The sequence below is a fragment of the Priapulus caudatus genome, unplaced genomic scaffold (genome assembly GCF_000485595.1).
Source record: "Priapulus caudatus unplaced genomic scaffold, Priapulus_caudatus-5.0.1 Scaffold14, whole genome shotgun sequence".
Classification (NCBI taxonomy): Eukaryota; Metazoa; Priapulida; class Priapulimorpha; order Priapulimorphida; family Priapulidae; genus Priapulus; species Priapulus caudatus.
The window spans coordinates 57,224-80,231 of NW_014577075.1; the positions used below are offsets into that span (position 1 = coordinate 57,224).

Here is a 23,008-nt window from a genome sequence, read left to right on the forward strand (position 1 = left end):
TACCTCATTCGACATAAAGTAGTGCATCCTCTAAGCCACAAGATACAATAACTTGCATAACTAATGCCTATACCACGTATAAATTAAGTAGTGTTAATATGTTACAAAAAATTTAATGTTTGAACTGATGATGAGGAAGTGAATGTGTGATTGCCACAGCTCTGTTAGTGCTGGTTCTTATAATTTCACACCTACAAAAGATCTCTCGATCTACAAGGGAAATTATGGAATAACACACCTTCGACAGATACTTGGTACCTGCAGCTATCGCTGTTGCCTACTGCATCTACTACCTCAACAGTCACATCAACAACTCCGTTCAACGGAATCTCAACAGAATCGGGCTCAAAGTTGATCAGGATTTCGCCTATAAGGTTGGGTGGAAATTGTTAGTGTCTAAAACTATACATGAAATAATTAAATGTCAGGATAAATATAAAATATTTATCGGTCATCGAAATTGTTGCTTCAGTAAACTATCTGAATTCACCTCGAAATTAAATGTTTTTATATACATATCATGATTTACATTCAACTTTTATAGCAAGGATTTCATTTGCGATTGATCATTATTGCAAGATATAGTGCATTGCGGTTGGTGTAGTGCATGTCACATGCGATGGAATACACCTCATCACTCACCTGAAGCATCGAATGCTTCAACGTAATCGTTTGTGAAGTTGAGAGTGTAGGCATCAGCTTGCAGGGTGACATGGCGCACGCCTCCCTCCGGGCACTCCTTGATCACTGGCGCTGTCTGATCTGTAACAAGCGGCAACCTTGTTCACAGACACGCACGCCACCACTACTCACATCTACCCCGGATGTAAACACCCACAACTCATGCACGTGTGCTCAGGAGTCACACACCAATAGTTGCCGTACTCTCAACGCCTATAGCTTGATGCACAGTCTGGAGTGTATATTTGCAATCGCAATGTGAGAAATCTACGTTCCTCACAACACATTATCATGTTCCCTACCTGAATGACTTCGGTGTTCTTCACCAAATCAATCAATTAAATACGTCGTCCCGCGTCTCTGGGGCGACCTCGTGTCAGCTCATTGCACTACCTACTGGTCTACTGCCGACGATGCTAAGCTGATCATGTCACACGTACCTCGGACCCTGATCGAGACGACACACGTGTCGTAGTTGCCGGCTGCATCGTAGGCGATGTACGTTATGTCGAGCGGCTCGCGCACCATCCGCGGAGGCATGAAGAGCGGAGGTACGATCTCATACCTGACTATTTTACCTGCAAGTGCACACATCACACCTTTATACCAGCACTCGATCCTACCACCGTATCAATGTGAATGCACGGGTCGGTTTATTTTATTTTTTGGGGTAAGGTAAGCGATGCTTTCACTTTAATCAGACATTTTGAGGCACTATGACAAGTTGGAGATATAAAAACAAACACTTCATTGAAAGGATGAGTGCAGACTCCCTTAGCAGCTTTCCCCCAAGTTTTTCTGCCATATTCCTGTGGGATAGAGTCTCACTCGACTACCGTGCCTGGGAAACTAAACGTCTATACAACATCTAAGTGGTTGTGCAATCAATGAATATTATTTCGCAGAGCTGTGTACTCCCAAAATATCTACGTGACATCAGAAATGAATAAAAACACATTTGTTTTTATTTACTCCTGGTGACATCTATACTAAACATCTATACCAGACAGTGGGGAACTACTGCTACGTGCAATACCATGAGGGGTACTTGTACATGTGTACTATCTGTACAATACTCTATGAATCTAAACATCTATGCAATTGTCAAATACACATCTGTTTCTTGCACTGATGACTACGCACAATAGCACTGTCCTGAATCCTAGTCTACAGCCCAGACACCCTGCAGCATTCAACTTCTCACATCTGCCCCCATGTTGCACTCACCCGAATTGTCCTCGGCAACGGGAACATTGTAGTCGACCATTCGAGGTCCGCTCAGCGTGTCGTTAATGAGGATCGGCTGCAGCGGACAGTTAACGAACCGTGGGCCCTGCACATCTGTAATGATCGACGAGCAGACGTTACCATATGTTACCAATGTTATGAACGAATACGTTACATGAGAGAACAGAGTATACATATGGTATCCCTATTCTACTTCTACTTCTATATAATAATACTGGACAGTCGTTATTACTATTACTATTCATTTACTATGTGTGCCGTGACGTACAAAAGGTGAGAGCAAGCATCCAAGTGCTACTGACACTAAATATGTGAGAGGCAGAAGAATATTACAGGAGTCACAAAACTATTCGTGTATTTTAATTTTACAGTTTATCATCATTGCTAGAGAACTTGTTGTAAACCGAGAATTCGTTAACGAAGCATTGATCATAAAATTACGAACATCGTGCAAGGTATGCTCTAATCTGCAGATAGCAGATTGGAAATGACGGTCGTGCTAATATGCAATTTAATAATCACATCGACGCTCTGCACTATATATATATGCTCACTTTAGCAGAAGGGTAGGAGGTAACGGAGGATGATTTTTATTTCGCAAAGCAGAGTTAAGGACAACAGATAACGTTCACGCACCGATGCACATGGGAGTCGACGCGTTCCAGCCGACGGCAGCCGTCTCTCGAGTGGCGCACCCTAGCAGACCGATCTTGGCGCACTTGTTGTCGAGATTGTCGAGTATCTGTATCTGCACATGTCGCGCGACAATCGGCTCGACGAGCGGGAACGTGCGCAGGCTGCCGTACTGGTCCTCCGAGTTGTCGTTAAACAGCTGCCATGGCAACCATAGCGGAGAGATGATGTTAACAAGACCGTATGACGCAGGAACTCGTTACAAATAACTATATGATTATATTATTAATTTATATTATAATATTAATACTAATATTAAAACTTATGATAAATACCATGACTGTAAACAATATAAGACAATCATAAGATAATAGATAAATGAATAATAGAGAGAAGGTATGATGCACACATGAGCGAGCCATTACTAAGCAACTGCAGTATTCCTCTGACATCTACTATTAGGAAAAGTAAGATAATAAAAAGGAAAGATAGAGATTCAATAAATAAATAAATAATAAAGTATGATACATGATAAAGCGAGAAAGTAAGAAAATCTAGACAATCAAAGATAGTAAAATACATATAAACACATAGAAAAACTTGCTATCTTATATTATATAGTCATAGGACCATGTTATACATGTCACATCACGTCATAGGGTCATGCTATACATGTCATGTCACGTCACACACTCAGGTTACGTTATGGAGTCACGCTATACCTGTGGATAGGTTATGAAGCCGCGTGAGAGATTAGTTGTGTAGTTGAATGCGAAGGCGACGGGTCGACCCTTGATGGCATTGTCAATGACAGCACGGGTCCTGATGGCCGTGATGTAGTACTCTCTGCCCAGATCAATCTACGACAAAGAATCAGAATGGTAAATGAAACCTACAAAAAGAAACTGATCATCCGTGATACGCAGAAAGTGCCTCATGTTTGATTGTTATTCGTTGTTAAAGCCATACAGTAGCATATATATATCACAGTATAGAATAATGATAAAGACAGTAAAAACTATGTAACTAGCCCGTACATTCAAGAGCTAATCGTCCCCCATAGTTCTACATCATGCAGAGTTCATGTTGACACAACTAATAGTATGTGCTTGTCTTGGCAATCTATAGTTCTACTTGTATGTGGCTGTTCATAGCGCATGTTGTTGGTCGATGGCTACACAGGTAGGATGAGGTATAATCTGCTACACTCACCATTACGAATGGATTTCCACGTTCGTTCGCACACCATCCCGTGAAGCTGTCCAATCCCACTTCCTGTAATTTACAGAGACAGTAAACTGATTAGTTGATCTCTTACGTGCACAAAGAGGGGTTGTTTGTTTTACGATGTGTTTTGATATCCACCAAAATGAGATTATGTATTAACGATTTCCAACCTTTTCAATTGAATAGATTTTCTTTGAAGGTGAAACATAAGAAACATCAGAACTCGATCTCGGGGTAAACCTCCGTACAAAGTGCTCAAGTACAATACGATATGGATACGCGATATAGATAAGTTTCGGGGATTCACCATTTAGAGTCAAATCTGCTCAAATAACTGCGAGGCTATTACTATACTCACCATAGGATTGTAAGGTTCAAAGTAACTAGAGCCAATGATCTGACCGCTGGGGACATCGTCTATAATATCCCGTAACATCGGGCAAACCATCCCTACAAGCAGCCATAGTAAATCACATTACAAATCATCCTAGGATAGTAAGAAATAGAAAAAAGAGGTGATAGGGCAAAAAGCCTAATATTATAATTACAAGAACGATCAGCCAGTGTCACTCACATGTTCGACAGTCATGCTAAATCGCAAATATTCCAGCGATTCCTTCAAATGAGATCGTCATTCCCCACAGATTCATTCAAACTCCTCCAATTCCACAGCTTTTCCCCCAAATAAATGTTCTCGATGGATTATTCAAGTATCTAAGCTGCTAGCCGTGTTTGAGATGAAAGGAACGATGAGATTCGCTGACTTACTCTGCATGCAACGAGCTCGCTGTGGCAACGCTGTGTAACCGGGCTTCCTGCATTCAAACTCTACATCAGCCCCCTCCTCGTACGTCGACGCTATCTGAACGCCCCCTGGTGGGTGCCCTGGATCTACACATGATGGTCCTGAATCAGCAAAAAAACCCAGCATTAGTATATCAGCCAAAAAGAAGAGAAGGCACCTAATGTAATTACATGCCTGCCAAGTGTTGTGTGTGCGTCTGTATATATCTGTAAGTAAATGTCATCATAAAAATAGTACTCAATAAATATATAAATATTCATCTATCAGTCGACAAATATCAAAAACACTGACGTAGTTGATATATTAATTATAACTCTGTATTATAGATGACAGAATTTCACAGATAACCTACAGGTTCCCTACTGCCATCTGGTGACAGCGCAAGCATACAATCAGAACAGCCTGATGTAGACAGCAGATCGGGTGTCGAAACTGCCGCTCTTTGCAAACATTTCATATCAACCTCAACATTAAACTTTTTTTTTCATTTAAAAATTACATCCGACGACATTCCAAGATTGACGGGTTAGTCTACCTTCACAGCGGAGACTGCCGAATTCCCAAACCCCACTCTGGCCACACTGGACGGAGTCGGTTCCCAAGCTGCTCTGTCCGGCCACGTTGTACGGCTGCGGGCAGGTGAAGCGGAACGTCGATGCCACAGTTGTCTCCTGACCGCTCGACGGAAACGTGTAGATGGCGCCAGGGGAGGGCTGCGGCGTCCCACAGTCAATCACTATATCAGGAAATACGGGTCAGCATTAAGCGAGGTTATTACAGTTTTTGACTGTTTGATCACACGCCAGTTATATGCCAAGTAAGCTACATAAAAACTAGCAAGCATTAACCTATAAAGTTAGCAATGAACCGAGGAAACGTCTGGTGAGCGTGAACCTACATGCCAAGTAAGCTACGTCAAAACTACCAAGCATTAACCTATAAAGTTAGCAATGTACTAAGGAAACGTCGAGCGCGCTTGAACGTACGTGGGCACTGCGGCGGGAAGCCGGCGAGCCAGAAGAGCGGCGTCTGCGGCTGCGGCTCGTAGACGCACTCGCGGTGGCCGCTGAACGCCGTGCCTGGGCTGCGGCGCTGCGGGTTCGTGCACGTGATCGTCACGTTGTCGTACAGGCTGAGCGGCTCTCCCTCCGGCTCGATCATCACGCCGAGCTCACGCACGCTGATAAAGCCCTGACACGAGATCGCTGCAACAGCAAGGTCAAGGTCGTGGGAGCGGAGGCCAAGTAGACATGACGCTGTTATGCAAACGCATATTGAGGATGAGGATCAGAAAGACAATGAGGATGAAGATGAGGATGAGGAGGTGATCAGGATCAGAAATATAATGGGGATGAGATTGAGGATGAGGATGAGAATGAGGATGAGGATGATCTGGATGAAAATGGGTGTAAGCTTAAGGGCGAGGATGAGGATGAAGATGAAGATGGGGAATGGTGTTATATATACGTGTAAATACAGACATGATGTCCAACATGAGTTCTTTGATGGACCGTCAACATGTACTTTATGGTATGCATGGATATATTTTATGGTTTCTGTATCTTCCGGATATGGCTTTCTGGTTAAGTAGCCCACTACTGTGAATAACTTGCACACCCCCGTTGCATAGATCTAGTAGGGTGCTATAGTGCCGGTTCACATTCTCCCATCCCTGTTTTGTAACGCAATGTAAATATCTGAATACTGTGACGATACCGTCCGGATAGTTAATACAGAATGTAAATAATAATTTGGACGATATTCCAGTGAGTTATATTATGCGATCGTCCTTATAAACAAGTTTTAGTTTCTATGATATTCCGAGTTTCTTACGCTGGCAGGTAGGTGGCGCTTCATCCCACAGCCCCGTGGCGAGACAGCGCAGACGGCTAGATCCTTTCATCTCATATCCAAAGTTGCACTTAAACGCTACGACATGCTCGTAGTAGAAGTGTGGAAGTGTGGTCAACAACTGACCGTTCAGCGGACTCTCCAAACGAGGACACTCCACGGCTGCAACACAGAACATTGCGATGATCGTTAGCATAAATGCATATGTAATCACACGTCGCTTATATAGGTAACATAGCTATGTTCTTGCAGTCAGTTATGGCTTCTCATTATGTGACAATAGAAACCACTTTCGACGCCTATATACTAACATAAGAGATTCAGAAACATGTCATGCAAGCGTGTATATGTCAATCCACATATTTCAACACTGCTATACAGTGCATGCACTGTGTACATTTTTGATTATATCACTTATATTCATTGATATATAAAACGAGCATGATAAATGATGTATTACACATCGGCACACGTGTTCTGCTGTAACTCCCTAACAGCTGTAACTAGAGATATATACTATAAAAAGTACAAATAAATAATTATACACTTACGAACGCAGGTCTTGTTGAAGCGGTAGGTGTCGCCCGCTTTATGTCCGGTTTCCCCGGGCGGTAGCCGGAAGCCGCTGATGCCATTGCCGCTGTAGAGCACACGACCTGCGTCACACGAGCACTGCACTGACCCAGGTATGTTATGACACCTGTCACTGCAGCCGGCCGTGCCTAGCTGACACTCATCTACATCTGTCATCGGGAAAGAGGACGGGAAAGCAGCACTTTAGATACTAGTTCTTACTTTTAACAGATTTACGTAAAAGAACTGCGAGTTAGTTATCGACCTTGAAGAATAACGATCATTAATCTGACTCAACGTGGCTCATAGAAGACGAGAAATGACGCGTGGCAAGTGAATGCCATCACGTATGTTCTAACAACACCACAAACATTGTCTGCACATACCTCTACATGAAATCTCTCTGCAGCCGTAGATTTCCATCCGCATGCAAGGGAAGCCCTGGAATTCTTCTATGACGATCCAAATATGACGTGCTCTCACGGGAATCGGCAGCACTACGATCCTACTCTCAGGCTTCTGTGGTGTGATGCCTTCCATCACGTACACCTAAACAGTAGTGACATCACTGCGTTAGCAGGCAATGTGATGGAAAGAAGCCTATCTAAACAATAATGGACATTAAGAGTGCTATGGCATGCATTCAAGATCGACAGAAATGATCAACTCATTAGCTTTCATTGGCTGCAAAATTTAAAAAAAAATCCAAATTAATTCTGGTCTTCCGAATTCATTTCTATAACTAGCGTAATGCAAGGTCATTTTTAAAATGAATTTGCATTTCCCATTCACGCTAAAGTCTCCCTGCTCCCCATGCATGCAGGCTCGCCCCACCTCTCACGCATGCGCTCACCCCCATCCCATACATGTGCGTCACCCTCCCCTACACACGCCGGACTCCGACTTCTTCTTCCCCCCCCCCCCCCGTGTGTACATACGTTTCCCTCGGGGTCGGTGAGAGGTCGCGGCTCAGGCTGTGCGTAGACGTCGTCGCTGTAGCGTAGATGGAAGCTGCGCACGTACGCACGCGTGCCATCCAGTCTGTCAACCGGCTGCAGCTGTATGCGCCGCACCAGCGTCGGAGCTCCCAGGTCCACCTGAAACCCAGGCGAGACACCTTCACACTAACGACTCAAACGCACGACCCCTCCGTGGTGGTCTCAGTCCAGCCGCTTATGTGAAGTACAGAGATGGAACGATAGTATCGAGAGCACATGAACTAGGCGTAACACTAACATCAGTAATCATGCTCATGACTGCGTATTTCAGAAAGAGTTATCGGCTTCAGCTTTATCGGCTTTATTTCGTTTCTATGACGAACGCAAACAGATGTAATTGACAGCATCGAAGTCAATTATACATCACGTAATAAATGATTAGATTTATTTACGAATTTATTATGAATGAAAACTTTGCGGGAAGTAAGTAGTGCTGTTGATTCTTACCATAACCCAATTAGGAACACCTGGGTGTAGAATGCTGCACCAACCAGCGAGATCACTGTTCAACCTCACAGCCTGCAATGTGTAAGGAAAATGCAAACGTGAGGAAGTACGAGGTGTGTCACAGAAAGGACGCACATTTCACTTATAGGTCATAACCTCAATGTTATTATCATGAAGATGTGCTAATATGCATTGTTGTACTATGTTCAGCTCGTACAACTTGTCGGCATCAAAAACCATGTTAGCTGCAGTATAATTTGGCAGAAATGAACATTATTGGGCTTAACTAATCTAAGAATCATACCCCATAGCCATCCCACAGACACTGCTCAGTAAATCCAACGTAACCTCAGCATCACTCTATATAGTAGCCACACTGTAACTACCAGGGTAACCATGGTAACCCGACACAGTGAACTACATAGTCAACTCACCTGCTTCGGATAGAATGGCTCCTCTCCCGACACGCTTATGCGTTCGTCTGCCAGTGTCGTGTTGCTGCCGATGCCCAGTGGCACGGGCCCGCGCTCACACTGCCCACGGTGTGTGAAGCCATCGCGACACGTGCAGTAGTACGACCCCTCGGTGTTCATGCAGACTGTCTCCGATGGAACACACTCCGTGCTGCCATCCACACATTCGTTCACGTCTGTAACGAAACGCCGACGAAGAAACTTAACAACTGACCAGCACGTATTAGGGCTTAAGTATTAAGTATTTAAAACTGAGTATTGAGAGATCGTTATCAACAGATGTAGTTCATTTAGTCAATATTAAAAAAGATTATTTAGTCAGAGTATTGAGGAAGCACTTGAACACAGAGCATTAAAGAAGGATACGAAAATATTTATGAGTATTGGGAGAGATTGTTATCACAAAGTGTTAATATTAGGATTAAGACATTGGGTGCACATCGGTTTAATGAGGATTAGGACAACAGAACTCACATGGGGTCAATCAGGATTGAAACACTAACATTGCACGGGGTCAAACTAATAAGAAACAGAACAGTGATTATCTAATTATCAAACAAGCATCAGCTCTCGTTACCACGCATCTCAGTGTAAGTAAACAGAACAGTTTTCGCGTAATCTTTGCACACAGTCACACACCTATGCAGGTTGGCTGTTCAGACAGGCTCTGGTCAGACATGCAGCTGATCGACTGGTTCCCAATCAGCTGGTAACCAGGGTAACAGAACACACGCACGCTGTCACCGTAGACCAGCTGTCCATATGAGGCAAGGAAGCCATTCTTGATCTCACGGGGTGAGCCGCATATCTTTCCTAAAACCAAGGCACAATAAATTAGAAAGCAAACACGTGAAATAATTTACGGAGAATTTTTGTGGTACTTACAAATATACAGGCTTATAATCTTTTATCCGAAACCTCAGATGGGTCAGAATTTTTCAGATTTCAGAACGGTAGTGCGATACAGTACTGCATATTACAGTAGCAGGCAGTAATCTGATGCAGCGTCAGAGATGTCAACACATATTTGAAGCAATCTGTAGTTTCTGGCCATCAAATTAGTAGTTCGAGGGTCACGTAGTGACCCGAGTTTGCTAGGGGGGTCCGGCATGCCCCCCGGAAAATTTTTTGATTCTGAGATGCAATTTCCTGCATTCTGAGGGTCAAAAATGACAATAAATCGACAAAAAAATGACAATTTTTTTTTTCGACCACAGTGAAATTCGTAGTTTGATACAAAATGGTCGTAGTGGTGTAAAAGGAATAGAAATTCGTATAAAATATGGATAAATCGTAGTGGTTGGCATCTCTGCAGCGCCCAATGAGTAAACGGAGCATGAGCATTATGCAGCAAACCTCATTAATCTTCACAGTGAGTAGGATAAATAAAGACTATAAATTAAAATATTATTAGTTTATTTTCCATGCTGTGCACATAAATGACATTTCATAAAAAAGTCTTTCGGTTTTCAGAGCTTTTCGTATTTCGGAATTACAGATAAGGGATTGTGGGTATGCGCTATAAATATAAACCATAATTAACAACAAGTTATATCAACACATTTCTATTTGGCTGACTATGACGATCCCCACGGCTGAGTCTGCATAACTGAGCAGCAACCTACAGCAGTCTTCATGAAATTGCAAGCTCGCCACACCTTCACATTACCACGTACACGCCAACATATATAGTAACAGATTAGCTCAACACACGCGACAAAAACATTAGGGGCCCGTCGTCAGAAACATCATCAATAATTACGACATGAGTCTAAAATTGCAAAACTTGAATGGCTTGCAAGTGAAGTGCTGTCAAAAATATTCATAATTTATGTTACTGACAATGGTCCCACTGCCATTGATTACAGTTGAACTAGTTCTTTCAATTTGCTGTACTACATAGTAACTGAAGCCTATAGTAACTAGAGCTACACGATAACTTACGTGCGCACACTGGAGGTTCACCAGTCCATTGTCCGTTGTCCTGACACATGAGGGAAGACCGGCCGATGATGAAATGTCCTAGCGGACAGTCGTAGACAACTACTGAGCCATAGTCAGTGCCGTTACCACTGGCTAGCCGTGAAGTACCCTCGGTGAATATAGCGAGTGGGTGACAACCACGACCTGTGTGAGAAAAACACGAGGGTTAGCTGAGATCAAATGCTGCTACTGCTACTACTGCTGCTGCTGCTGGTACTGCTGCTGCTGCTGCTGCTGCTGCTGCTGCTACTACTGCTACTGCTGCTGTTGTTGTTGCTGCTGCTACTCCTGCTCCTACTGCTGCTGCAGCTGCTGCTACTACTGCTGTTGCTTGTAGTGCTGCTGCTTCTGCTACTATGGTGCTACTATTGTTGTTGCTGCTGCTGATGACGATGACGACGGCGATGCTACAGTTGCCTATACTCTCGCAGAGCTGCAGTCAACATTCATGACCTCAGCGCGTTATTAAGAAGAAGCAGAATGAGAAAAAACCTACCTATGCAGCGAGGTGGGGCTTCCCACGTTCCGTCCTCCTGGCAGTGTGTCTGCACGTAGCGCTCGCCGGAGTCGAGATAGAAGCCCTGGTAGCACTGGTAGAGTGCCGTCGCACCGTACGTCACCTTGTCAGCGACCGCAACATAGCCATTGTGTATCTGTTGCACCGGTCCGCAGTACACCGCTGCAAGCACGGACCAGACGGTCCGAACGAAAGTTAAACCCGCGTTAGCAAACATCTCTACGGAATGAACGCCTGCCTTAAAAAATCACGCTGCATATTTGCTTTCAGTGGCAGTGAACACACCTCTACAGAGCAAACTCGTGCATAAAAATAACACTTCTGGTGTTTCACTTGAGTAGCAGTTATAAAATGAAGCCATCTCTAGATACATGAGCAGACATCTGTCTATAAAGAATACTTTTGGTGTTTCCCTTGAATGACCCTTATGTAGGGATCTGAGTGTATATGAAGCAGTTCCTCCTGCTTCCCATGATCAGGGAAATGTGGAGTTTGACATGAAACTCCAGTGGACGTGTATCACATTTATAAAGCACGTGTTTGCAAGGATGTCCACGTAACATCTCTCGCAATAACAAACGGATGAGTGTCTCGGACATGGAGTACCTGTGTGTGTGTGGTGGTGTGTGTGTGTGTGTGCTGTGTGTGTGTGTGTGTAGAGTGTGGTGTGTGTGTGTGTGTGTGTGTGCGGTGGTGTGGTGTTGTGTGTGTGTGTGTGTTGTTCGGGCACCTGGACGGCTGCGCACTGCGGGCGTCTTGGGTCTGCTTCAGTGGCCGCCATCCTGGCATCCATTTCTCACCTTCTGTCTCTCCGTCAAGAAGAAGATTCAGGCTTAAGAGGCTGAGCGGAAGACAGACTGTGTAGTGTGCTACGCGCGAGATGCTCCCTGGATCAGCATAGTTCGGACCTATCGCAGGCGCGTACACAATCATGACAGAGAAACACGTAATATAATATTGTTGTAATCATGATTATATATAATATGATATACGAGGTTGCAAAGATTACGGTGGAAAAGAGTCCGGAAGTCAAATATCCTGATTTACCTGTCGGACTGCCCTGATGTGACCATATGCAGGAGTCCGTGTGATCTCCTGACATATTCTGCCATACTAACTAGTTCGTTCCGCAAGCACGCCTCGCAGAATTTACCGTATTTTGTCAGCTTAATGTCCAAAGAAAATTTGGCAGACGTGAACTGCATGAATCTTAAAAATTAAGCCACATGCGGTTATTGTTTAAATATCTTTAAAATTTTGACCTCAGACTGCAGGACTCCTCTTTTGCTGCGCGACTCGCTCTTTTTTAGGGGTAGGGAGTCCGTGTGCGACTTCCTTGCTTCAAAAGTTAATTTCGTACCCCTGAATTATATATATATATATATATATATATATATATATATACTGTAATATAATGCTAAAACACTAATATATAATGCAATAATATATAAATATATAAAATAATAAAATGTATAATATAATACAATATGGCATAATGCAATATGATATAATATAGTACATAATATATAATACAATATGATATAACGTAAATTGAACAATTGACTCACATGGCCCCAGCCACATATCCAGTGAGTTGATCATAACATTGAATTAAATTTCATTTAGTATCTAATCTTGGAAATCTTTTAATTGTGTAATGAAACATACATGTCCGTGTATGGCATTAAAAAATGTTAATATATACGTTTCCTCACCGACAGAGAAGTTGGCATTGTAGCCTATCTGGGAGCGTACAGCATTGCTGTGGAAGTGCAGGTACATGGCACCTCCACTACTTCGGATGGGAGCTGGTACGTTTGCTCCACTATAACCACTGGTATCCTCAGGAAACAGTGGCTGCCCCGACTTGTCTAGAGAGTCATATATCTGCAATGCACAATAAAATGGTTTCCTAGCAACACTCTATATGCTCCTTGGGTGTCCACAAATATTTGTAAAGAACAGAAAATGAAGCAGAAGGACAGTAAAAACAAACATATGCCATTGTAGAGCAATAAATGGAAGGGATAATTACATGACAGGCATACCAAAAATCAAACAAAACCCTAACTGTAACCTCTAATTTCTAACGCTATCCCAACCTCTACCCCTAACGGTGCACACACACTCACCTGCAAGTAGTCGCCCTGTTGCAAGTTGAAATTCTCGAAGAACAAACTAATCGGTCGTCCATCTGGGCTCTGCACTGTCCAGTAGCAGTCCACGCCTGTCGGATAGCTCTTCACTCCATACACGGGGGAGAACAGGTTTCCAGATGACGCTACTATAGTGTTGTCGCAACCTGAAGCAATCACACCCCTCACATTAATATCATCCCAAGACACATGCAGGATTACGCATAACTGTCCTGGGTTATTCAACATCCCCCTATGGAGTTACAACCTCATCACAGAATTAACAATCTATGCTTTAATCAATGATTTTATCTATGATCAAACCCAAATCGTCACATGATCTCTTTGGTGGCATCAAGAGAGTTATTAACTATGTTTATTCATTGTCTTGTTCCACGTAGTTTAGTCGTATTCTAATTCCTACACTTTCATAGCAATCTGCTTCAGCAATTCGCTTGCTTCATGCTACATAGAACAAGGAGGAGGAGGGGGAGTAGGAGGAGGAGGAGAAGGAAAAAGAAGAAAATTAAGAGGGAAAGGTCAGCTGCAAGGGAAATAACAGAGGAAAAGTGACAAGCACAGTGCGGGGTGAGCTGTGGTACGGGGGTAGGAGTCACCATGGGTGTAGCATCTGGTAACATCGTGCACGACAGGACAGTTACCGGTCTTGTAGGAGAGCCGGAAGCCTCGGTCGTTGCCCATGCCATCCGTGGAGAAGAAGAGATACAGCTGGTTCCCGCTCGAGATGACAAACTTCTGACTGCCTGTCATGTGACCACGAAGCTCCGCGAGCGACACTCCATAGGCGTCGCCACCGTCGCGTATGCGCAGATAGTCGTTAGGAGCGAGAGCCAGTTCTTGCAGCTAGTGGTTCAAAGTTTACACAAGAATATTTTAGCATTCTATTTGGTTCTGCTCTATTTACTAATCTATCTGGAAAGATTGAGAATCAAATCTATCCAATCACTGATGCAATAAGAATTATCTAAAAGATAATCACTGGTATTGAACTGCCGAAAAAAGCAACTATTTTGCGTGCACACGTGAAGAAACGTAAAAACTTGTATAGCCTAGCTAACCGACCTAGCAGCATTATCCAAGGGAGGATACGGTTATCTCGCTCAAACAAATAGGCCAAGTGCGTGGAACAATATACAACGTGGTTGAAATATTCGAGGGCAACCAAGACAGCAACAATGTTCATGTTTCTCAGCAGGGGTCTGTGAGTTCCTTCCATGATGTGGATGACTATTAGGTGGGCTGGTAGGATTGTCTTACCTCTACTGTGATGAGCTGTCCCACGGGAGCAGTAACCGTGTAGACACACTCTAATCCATGGGGGTAGTTGTTTGGGTAATTGGAAGATTCCAGAATTTGTGGCGCACTGGTCGCTTCCAGTGCCCTTTCACAGTGGAATGTCCCTATAATAAACCGCGAACAATTATTTAGCGCTGGTTTTTATTCTTTTCTTAATGGCTGAACATATATTTAGATTTTTTAGGTTAATTTTAACAAGGGGTGTCATTTTGATTATACAGATTATTATCAAGTACGAATAATAATTCATATTGAGCATTGTTAAATACATAACCACTCATGTTACCCTATATTTCATCATAATTATCTCAACAAATATGATTACACTCACAAACACAAGGAACTGAACAAGCAGCAGATTGTACATTTTCAAAAAAACAAAGACCAATAATATTACTTGGCTCTAAGCAACTACTATGTTAATTGAACTCTTGAATGAATTATTGAGCACAACAGCTGAAAGCAACCCAGAACAACATTAAAATGATAAGCTCAACATTGCCCCATCATAATTATCCTGCACAATAAGATTATAGATTACACGGTCACACATTATAACCTTCTATTGTACGATTGCAATTAACATCAATTAACGCTAATTAACCTGCTGTCCACGAGGCTGAGAAACCGGATCTCTGCACTGCCGCATCGCTACGGAACTTGACGATCATGAAGTTGTTGGGACTGAGGAAGGTCATCTCGCTGGCCCTCTGCATGCCGGACACCCGGCCGATCTCAAAGCTCTGCGACTCAGTGGGTCCCCCCGCCAGAATCGTGACCAGATCAAAGTTCTCCTCGGTGTCAAAGTTAGCAAACTATGTGCATGAGAGACAAAATTGCAGTTGTTTAGTATTCGAGACCTAAACTGGGGGAAATTTAAGAAACCCCATAGAGTAAAAACTGCACGTGCAACAGACAAATCACAATTGTTTAGTATTTTTGATACTAAAACTTGGGAAAAATCTTAAGAAAAAAATCTAGAATAAACAATGTAAAAGTACAAAATGTAACTGCACATGTGAGAGCATTAGTTGAGTATTCAAGACTAATGCTGGGGGAAACTCTGAGAGGAAATCTAAACACTAAATGAAACCGCATGTACATGAGAGAAACAAATTGCAAGTCGTGTTCAATGTTCATAAGCAAAACTAGGACAAATTGTATGCAAACCAGTAAGTATGGCCTAATAAATAGGTAGCACAGATTCATAATAGCCATCCAGTGTAGCCTCTGTAAGTATACACCACTAGAGTAACAAGGTACATGTACTAAGTAAGATTACAGATAGAGTTAGTGTGGTGGTGCATGGGTATAGGTATATGTGGGTGGATATAAAAATTTATTAACTAAACCTAAAAACAAAGTGTAACTTGTCACAACATTTTAAGATAAGATATATACAGAGTCATATCTAGTTTTAAATAACAATAAGATCATTACCCGTATACGATTTTCTGTTGGTGCAAATAAGCAAGTGATTTGTCTGGATATGCAAACAACAAATTATGAGGTAACATAGTGCAACACATTAGAATCAGTGCCCCCAACCTGAAGTCTGATCTTGGTGCCAATAGGTCCTTCAATGGTCCACTGACAGTTGCTGAGAGAAGGGTAGACAGCAGGGAAGGAAGGGGACTGAATGTCTCCTGATGTTCCAAGCATGTAGTCATTGCAGGGACCTGAAACATGCAGAAGCACAGTAAATAAGAGAAAGCTGAGCAGATTATATATACAGACGTACCGGGTTTCCTTTTACGTAGGTACCCTCGTGCACTTCCCCTCACCTCTTGCGTCTCATTCTCTGTCTTTTTCTTCCCCTCCCCTCTTTTCTCTCCCTTCTTTGCTCCTCTCCCTCTCTATCTCACACAACCACGCACGTCCACACATATCTGCACATATCTCTTGTTCACTTCCAGCCGCTCACACACACCACAGGCACTTAATTGGAACGTCTCAATAAAAAATAAAAAAGTAAATAAACACGAAATGTATTTACTACCAAAGTCTTAATGTTTCTCTACTATCTTTCACCTATAATCACCTGTAAATACCGGTCAAATGCTCATCTGCAACACACTAGGGCCTCTATATATTTATGTGTCAGTGTGCAGCAGCTAGCGTGCGCGGCGGCCAGTGTATGACAGTGTGTTGCAGATGAGCATTTGGACGGCATTTACAGGAAATTGTCGGCAATAATAGGTGAAAAAGAGTAGAGAACTTTGGTAGTAAATAGATTTCGTATTTATTTAGCATTATATTTTATTGAAACGCTCTAAGTGCCTGTGACACACACACGCACACCTATACATCCGTGCACGCTTAGATTTGATAGCATAACCCAATAATTAAAGAAGGATTCTCCCCTCCTACCTGCACACTTGTTTTCATCTGAGCCATCACCACAATCGTCATTGCCATCACAAGTCCATTCGCTGTTGATACATTTTCCATTGGTACATCGATACTGGTGGTAAGACGAACCTATGTGGTGTAAAACAATGCTTGTACCGGTAGAGTGGTGGTAGTTTACCACAGAGTTAAAAACAAAATATAGATATGCACATCATGCACCTACTCAGCACTCAACAAAAACTTTGTGAGGTCACTGTTTTATGGTGGTTTGACATACACAACACGGGCACACATAGTGACATACGATGATACGTGTGTAAAACTGTGAGGGAGCCCAGGGGCGTGTACAGGATTTGTACCAGGGGGTGGTCTAACCGTAACCCAAACTTGCAAGCACGCACGCAAAGGTGGGGTCTGGGGGGGCCTCCCAAAAAAATTATGAAATTAGACCTCCTTAGATGCGTTTTCTGCGCGAGCAGGGGGGGGGGCGGTCGGCCCCTGGACCGCCCCCCCCCCCCTGTACACGCCCTTGGAGCCCAGGTAATTGGGCCGTTAAAAATGATAGTGAATAACCACATTGCACGTACAACTGTGCATATACTCACAAAAGATATAGCTATCTCGATCGTGCCCGTTAATTATCCCTCGTCCCGAAAATAACCGATCCTTCCAATTAAAACGTAAGCCTAAGTCATCCATCAAGAACAAAGTCCAATATTTACATATACACTGTACTAAGTACGGATAAACTAAATCCACATTGTTATACCTTTGACGATGCAGGCTGAGAGTTCACAAACGAACGGGAGCAGAAGTTCGCACGTGCCAAGCTCCCAGGAAAACTTGCTATCGAGCCCAGCAATCACACACTCTCCCCTTGTCCTGTCTGGCTCCTGGTAAGTCCAGAATCCCTCATACTTCGTAAGGTTTGACCCGTCCGTCCACAGATAAACGTTTTCATCCGATGAACCTCGTGACGTCAGACCTGACGTAGATAGCGATGATATCACGCGAGACCGCGAACGAACAATGTCGGTTCCTGCAGTTGTCATTCATGATTAACTAATAACTATACCTGACATGATTGCGCGTACGATTCTAGATGCTCAATAGCACCATGGTGAAACATGACCATTGTAAAATCACCCGGGCTCGATAAAATGCGGTGGAGGGAATCGAATTTTATATCGAAAGCTGCCACTATATCGCCATTATCGGTATTCGGCGTTCGTAACAGCCGCTGTACATACCTATCCAGTATGCTTTGGCGTCACCTGGTGCCAGTGTCGTCCTTATAAACTCGTTTTCTTCGTAGCGATTTACTTTCACTAAACTAGCGCCGTAGCTACGGGTGAACGCAAACAATTAAAACTCAGAAACCATTGTAATCGCGTCAAGAACAGTGATCTTGTGCAGTGAGGGATCACCATGAAATCGCGTAAACCACTCACTGTAAAGTTAAACGCAAGCGATTCTTTCGCGCGTTTCTCGCTTTGAAACAGCTAAAAGCAAAAAGCTACAAGTGTAAACATGGAGATCAAACGAATTTAAATCGTCGAGCGTGCGTGTCGGTGTCGTTTACAATTTAAAGACGCGCAACATTTCACTTTTACTTCCTCTGCTATAGCTAGACTGGCACTTACATCAATCTCTCGCAACCCGCTAGCGACTTACCTTCGACAGGTATCGCGTGCCTTCGTCCATGACTGCTTTGATGGGAACCATCGGTAGCATCCCGAATTATATCCGTCTAGCTTACGCCATTCTGCAAGCAAACGGCAAACATTCCGCGAATCCTTTACGACAACACGGCTACTCGCTAATTTCTTATGCGTGCAGAGTTCACTTCGCTGTCAGATCCGCCAGATAGATTAGAGCGAATCAGGAAACAGAGGGCGGGTGAAATCTGTCGTAACCAAACACACACGTACACTTCGCTCGCATATAGCATAATTGCTACATGACCCAACTTTTGCATGTAATCAAGCGAAACAGCATCATAATCATCATCGACAGGAAATGGGAGATCTGACCGCAGTTCCGTCACTCTGTAGGTACAATCTCCCGGTACTTGCATGTCTTCGCTCGCCGAATGATCACCATGCAATCTCAACGCGCTCCCGCCCGAACTTGTAAATAAAGTGACTCACTCCTGACTCCAGTCAACCCCTGAAGGTAAACTAATCAGTACTGTCGGAGCAAAGATTATAAACCATATATATATATGTCACGCGAATCACGTATTCTTTCAATGGCTTCATAATCACTCTGTATGCAGCAGCGCGTACCGCGGGCATGAGAGATTCTATCTAAACACATCTAAAAAAGAGATGCATAATGCTATCTATCACGATCATGTATGGAAATGTGAATGAGTATTTACGATTACCCGATATAAATAGAATATATTATATGACGCCCGAGAGGTGTGAGGGTGTACGTGAGGGTCGTTGCTTATACGAATCTATCTTACAATTTAGGTCATCCGCGTTCCGTACGTTTCAAGCGCGCGCGTTGACGCGAGGTGTACGTGGTGGAGCGATGAGATATATACAGTGGGGTAGTTGCGGGGTGGGGCAAAGGGGGCCCCCCATTGTTGATCCAAAAGTTTTAAAAAAAATTTAAAAAAAATAAGAATTGTTCTACTAAAAAGAGAATTGTCGTAGTCAGAATGAAGGCTGTACATGTACTCAAAGTGCCTCGAATACCATCTCCTGCGATCTACATTTTCAAAATTTTCTGGGGTAGGACCCCAATACACCCCCCCTCTCCCGCTTGTGTTTCACCCCATCCTCGTGATTCTGGATCCGCCATTGAACAGTTACATATCTTGGGAGCAGAGAACAACGAACACAAGTGTCGCCTTTTCACATGGCGCCCAAAACAAAGATTGCAGAGCTGAGAGATGTGGGAGCATAGCGTGTGGAGAGGGAGGCGGAGGAACCATTAAAATATTAAGTCATCCACTATTTTGCGCAGTTCGCTGTTTTTGCCCCCCCCCCCGTTAAAAAAATCCTGGCTACGCCACTGGATATATATCGTGTACGATTGATTTGTCAAGTTATTCCAACCATGTGTAGGTTTGCAAACTAACCACTAAAATTTTCACAAACCGCATAAAATTATATTCCAAATCAAAAACAAATACAAGTATATATAATACCTGCGCTTCCTCCGCATACGCGAGGCGGAGTTGTATAGGGATGAACCCATGAGATCGCTACAAAGCGAGTTGAGGGGCATGCACGCATTACATGCGCCGTGCTATTGTGTGCGCCTGACGAGATAGCATGCAGCGTCGAAATGGGCTACTAAGCACAGGAATTGGGATTGGGTGCAATATAACGCGGCTGTGTATGGGTGGGTGGATGAGGGCTGGCCGGGTCACGCAGCATATATCCTGCCCGCTCTCGCCACTCGTCGAATATATGCCAAACGACTGCTTACTCATCGTAAAACACAAAAGGCGAGGTTCGTTCAACCACGTACGTATAGTTCAACCATCCCGTCAGGGGGAGTGAACGTAGGAGCACTTGCTTACTTTGAAGTGAGGCCGAGAGAGAGAGGGTGGGCGATACACGACATAGATAAGATGGCACACAGTGGTTCTATTTCCACAAATGCTGATTCACAATTGTAGATCTGCCTATACTATATATAGCCAGGCGGTTAATTACACAGAGCGACAGCTAGGACATAATAAACCTCGTATTTCTTGGAATTACGTCATATGGATTTGCATTTCATTGCGTGAAATCAATTTAATTTGGAGATGAATCCAATACGATCACTGATGAGCGATAGTTTCAACATCCGATGTGCAGTGTCTCTAACTCTCGCTATTGGATTTACCTCGAAATTAAATTATTCCACGTAAATCCTTATTTTTGTATTAACAAAACTCGCAGCGCAACTATCAACAAATCAACAACCCGACGTGTTTTTTTCTAATTCGATCACAAATAGAGATGCACGCATAATATTACTGCGACGAATGCGTGCATAGATTCTTTCCATAGAGCCTTCAACACGTGTCCTGCACCAGACGTACCTATACATACCTTACCTGTAGTGTGAGCCTGACAGCTGAATAGACATGCAAACACCACTATTATAGACATTTGAAACCCAGTGCGGACACTGGAGCCCCCATGCACCCTCCCCATTTTTTTCGATGTGCGAATACAGACAGATCTCCTGGCCCAGTTTTTCCACCATGGTCAGAGAATGCATGTTTGTCTTAGCTAATGATAGCTGTTGTCGGGAGTAGTCGCGTATGTGTATTTCTCTGTCTCTGCACTACCTATGCTATAGTGACCCTGCTTATATAGTTAACCACATACTGCCTGGCATGGTTAGTGGTTACTATATACGGTAACTACGTATATAGTTACCATATAGTAACTATTACCCATGCCATGAATCCAGTTATCCCCATCTGCGGTCCGTGCTCAATGTCACTGCCACGCCCAAGGCCAACCTGTGTAATATCAGGATGGTAATATGCATCTCCAATCACAATAATAATAATATCAGGAGTGTATTGATACACTCCTGATAATATTGCAGCAGTTATAACCATGTCGCCTGGTCCGTGCACTGACACAGGATATAGTGATTAACATAACAATTGGCAGATATTTCCTATGATGGGCTAACAAAGCTAATACGTTAATTGTTCACCATCTGGTTAGGGTTGAGATTAGGGCATCGGGATTTTGGTTGTGAGCGGTCCACCTAACCTTACTTCTTACCATAGCCCGACCGGCTGCGAGACCAATTATTGTCAAGACACATGCATGGTCTCCAACCATGTCTTGTGTAACCTCGCAGTCGCCGACTGTTTCTTTGAGTTAAATTAACCGCAACACCGTCCCTATACTTAATCACTCTAGCCTAAACAGTAACTAACTAAACGACAACTATACTTATGGTCTAACCCCAACATTAACCCTAACCATAACCATAACCTTCATCTGAACTGCAACACCGCTTAAGCCCAATTTTTTCATAAATAATAACTCTAACCCTTATCAGGACCTAACCTTCACCTTTACATAAACTCCAATCCTGACATACCCCTAACCCTTACACTAATCCTAATCATGACCTATCCCTAACACTTACATTTATCCTAATCATGACCTAACTCTAACCCTAACACTAACTCTAACCCTAACCCTAAACCTAACCCTTACATTAATCCTAATCATGACCTAACCCTAACCCTTATCCTAACCCTAATCCTAACCCTTACATTATTCCTAATCATAACCTAGCTATCCCTAACCCTTACATTAATCCTAATCATGACCTAACCCTAACACTTACATTGATCCTAATCATGACCTATCTCTAACCCTAACATTAGAGTCATTAGACCCATAACCTTGATATCAACGCCACGCTGCACAATACGTTCGTCCTGCAGGGCCATCGTACATACCATATACACAGGCTCACTATCTTCACTGTCTTCAACGCTACGTACGTACTCGTTACAGACACTAGGATCGTATCTTCTCCGCCCTACTACGTACGAACTTTCACTTATTATACAGTGTATGGCGATTGGCAAGGACTTAATGAGGAAGAACTGGTTTCGTGCACGTACTGCATGCCCTAGGCGAATAGTTTCTCTCCTCATATTTATGCGAGCGCACAAACTTGTCCTGAGATAATGCTGCGAGAATGGGCGGTTTTGGTATATGCATCCTGTGCTTTTATATCATAATATTATAGACAATATATATATATTATACTATATA

The 23,008-nt window shown here is 43.3% G+C and overlaps 1 protein-coding gene across 1 annotated transcript in view; it reads right to left on the reverse strand.

The window, feature by feature from the left end:
- The window catches only part of LOC106808980, a 68,384-nt gene that overhangs the window by 26,200 nt on the left and 19,176 nt on the right, over nucleotides 1–23,008 (reverse strand). Inside the window, exons 3-33 of the mRNA XM_014811920.1 lie at nucleotides 18,915–19,005; nucleotides 18,491–18,585; nucleotides 18,010–18,225; nucleotides 17,259–17,369; nucleotides 16,437–16,567; nucleotides 15,493–15,703; nucleotides 14,850–14,992; nucleotides 14,234–14,435; nucleotides 13,569–13,738; nucleotides 13,152–13,323; nucleotides 12,174–12,344; nucleotides 11,416–11,598; nucleotides 10,881–11,063; nucleotides 9,576–9,749; nucleotides 8,898–9,112; nucleotides 8,464–8,535; nucleotides 7,957–8,115; nucleotides 7,405–7,567; nucleotides 6,997–7,188; nucleotides 6,428–6,607; nucleotides 5,581–5,799; nucleotides 5,130–5,330; nucleotides 4,558–4,695; nucleotides 4,148–4,239; nucleotides 3,775–3,837; nucleotides 3,285–3,422; nucleotides 2,566–2,761; nucleotides 1,909–2,022; nucleotides 1,122–1,259; nucleotides 643–762; nucleotides 239–367 (exon numbers count right to left, since the gene is read on the reverse strand). Of these exons, the coding sequence (XP_014667406.1) occupies nucleotides 239–367; nucleotides 643–762; nucleotides 1,122–1,259; nucleotides 1,909–2,022; nucleotides 2,566–2,761; nucleotides 3,285–3,422; nucleotides 3,775–3,837; nucleotides 4,148–4,239; nucleotides 4,558–4,695; nucleotides 5,130–5,330; nucleotides 5,581–5,799; nucleotides 6,428–6,607; nucleotides 6,997–7,188; nucleotides 7,405–7,567; nucleotides 7,957–8,115; nucleotides 8,464–8,535; nucleotides 8,898–9,112; nucleotides 9,576–9,749; nucleotides 10,881–11,063; nucleotides 11,416–11,598; nucleotides 12,174–12,344; nucleotides 13,152–13,323; nucleotides 13,569–13,738; nucleotides 14,234–14,435; nucleotides 14,850–14,992; nucleotides 15,493–15,703; nucleotides 16,437–16,567; nucleotides 17,259–17,369; nucleotides 18,010–18,225; nucleotides 18,491–18,585; nucleotides 18,915–19,005 (4,782 nt within the window). The remainder of the gene's footprint in view (nucleotides 1–238; nucleotides 368–642; nucleotides 763–1,121; nucleotides 1,260–1,908; nucleotides 2,023–2,565; nucleotides 2,762–3,284; nucleotides 3,423–3,774; nucleotides 3,838–4,147; nucleotides 4,240–4,557; nucleotides 4,696–5,129; nucleotides 5,331–5,580; nucleotides 5,800–6,427; nucleotides 6,608–6,996; nucleotides 7,189–7,404; nucleotides 7,568–7,956; nucleotides 8,116–8,463; nucleotides 8,536–8,897; nucleotides 9,113–9,575; nucleotides 9,750–10,880; nucleotides 11,064–11,415; nucleotides 11,599–12,173; nucleotides 12,345–13,151; nucleotides 13,324–13,568; nucleotides 13,739–14,233; nucleotides 14,436–14,849; nucleotides 14,993–15,492; nucleotides 15,704–16,436; nucleotides 16,568–17,258; nucleotides 17,370–18,009; nucleotides 18,226–18,490; nucleotides 18,586–18,914; nucleotides 19,006–23,008) is intronic.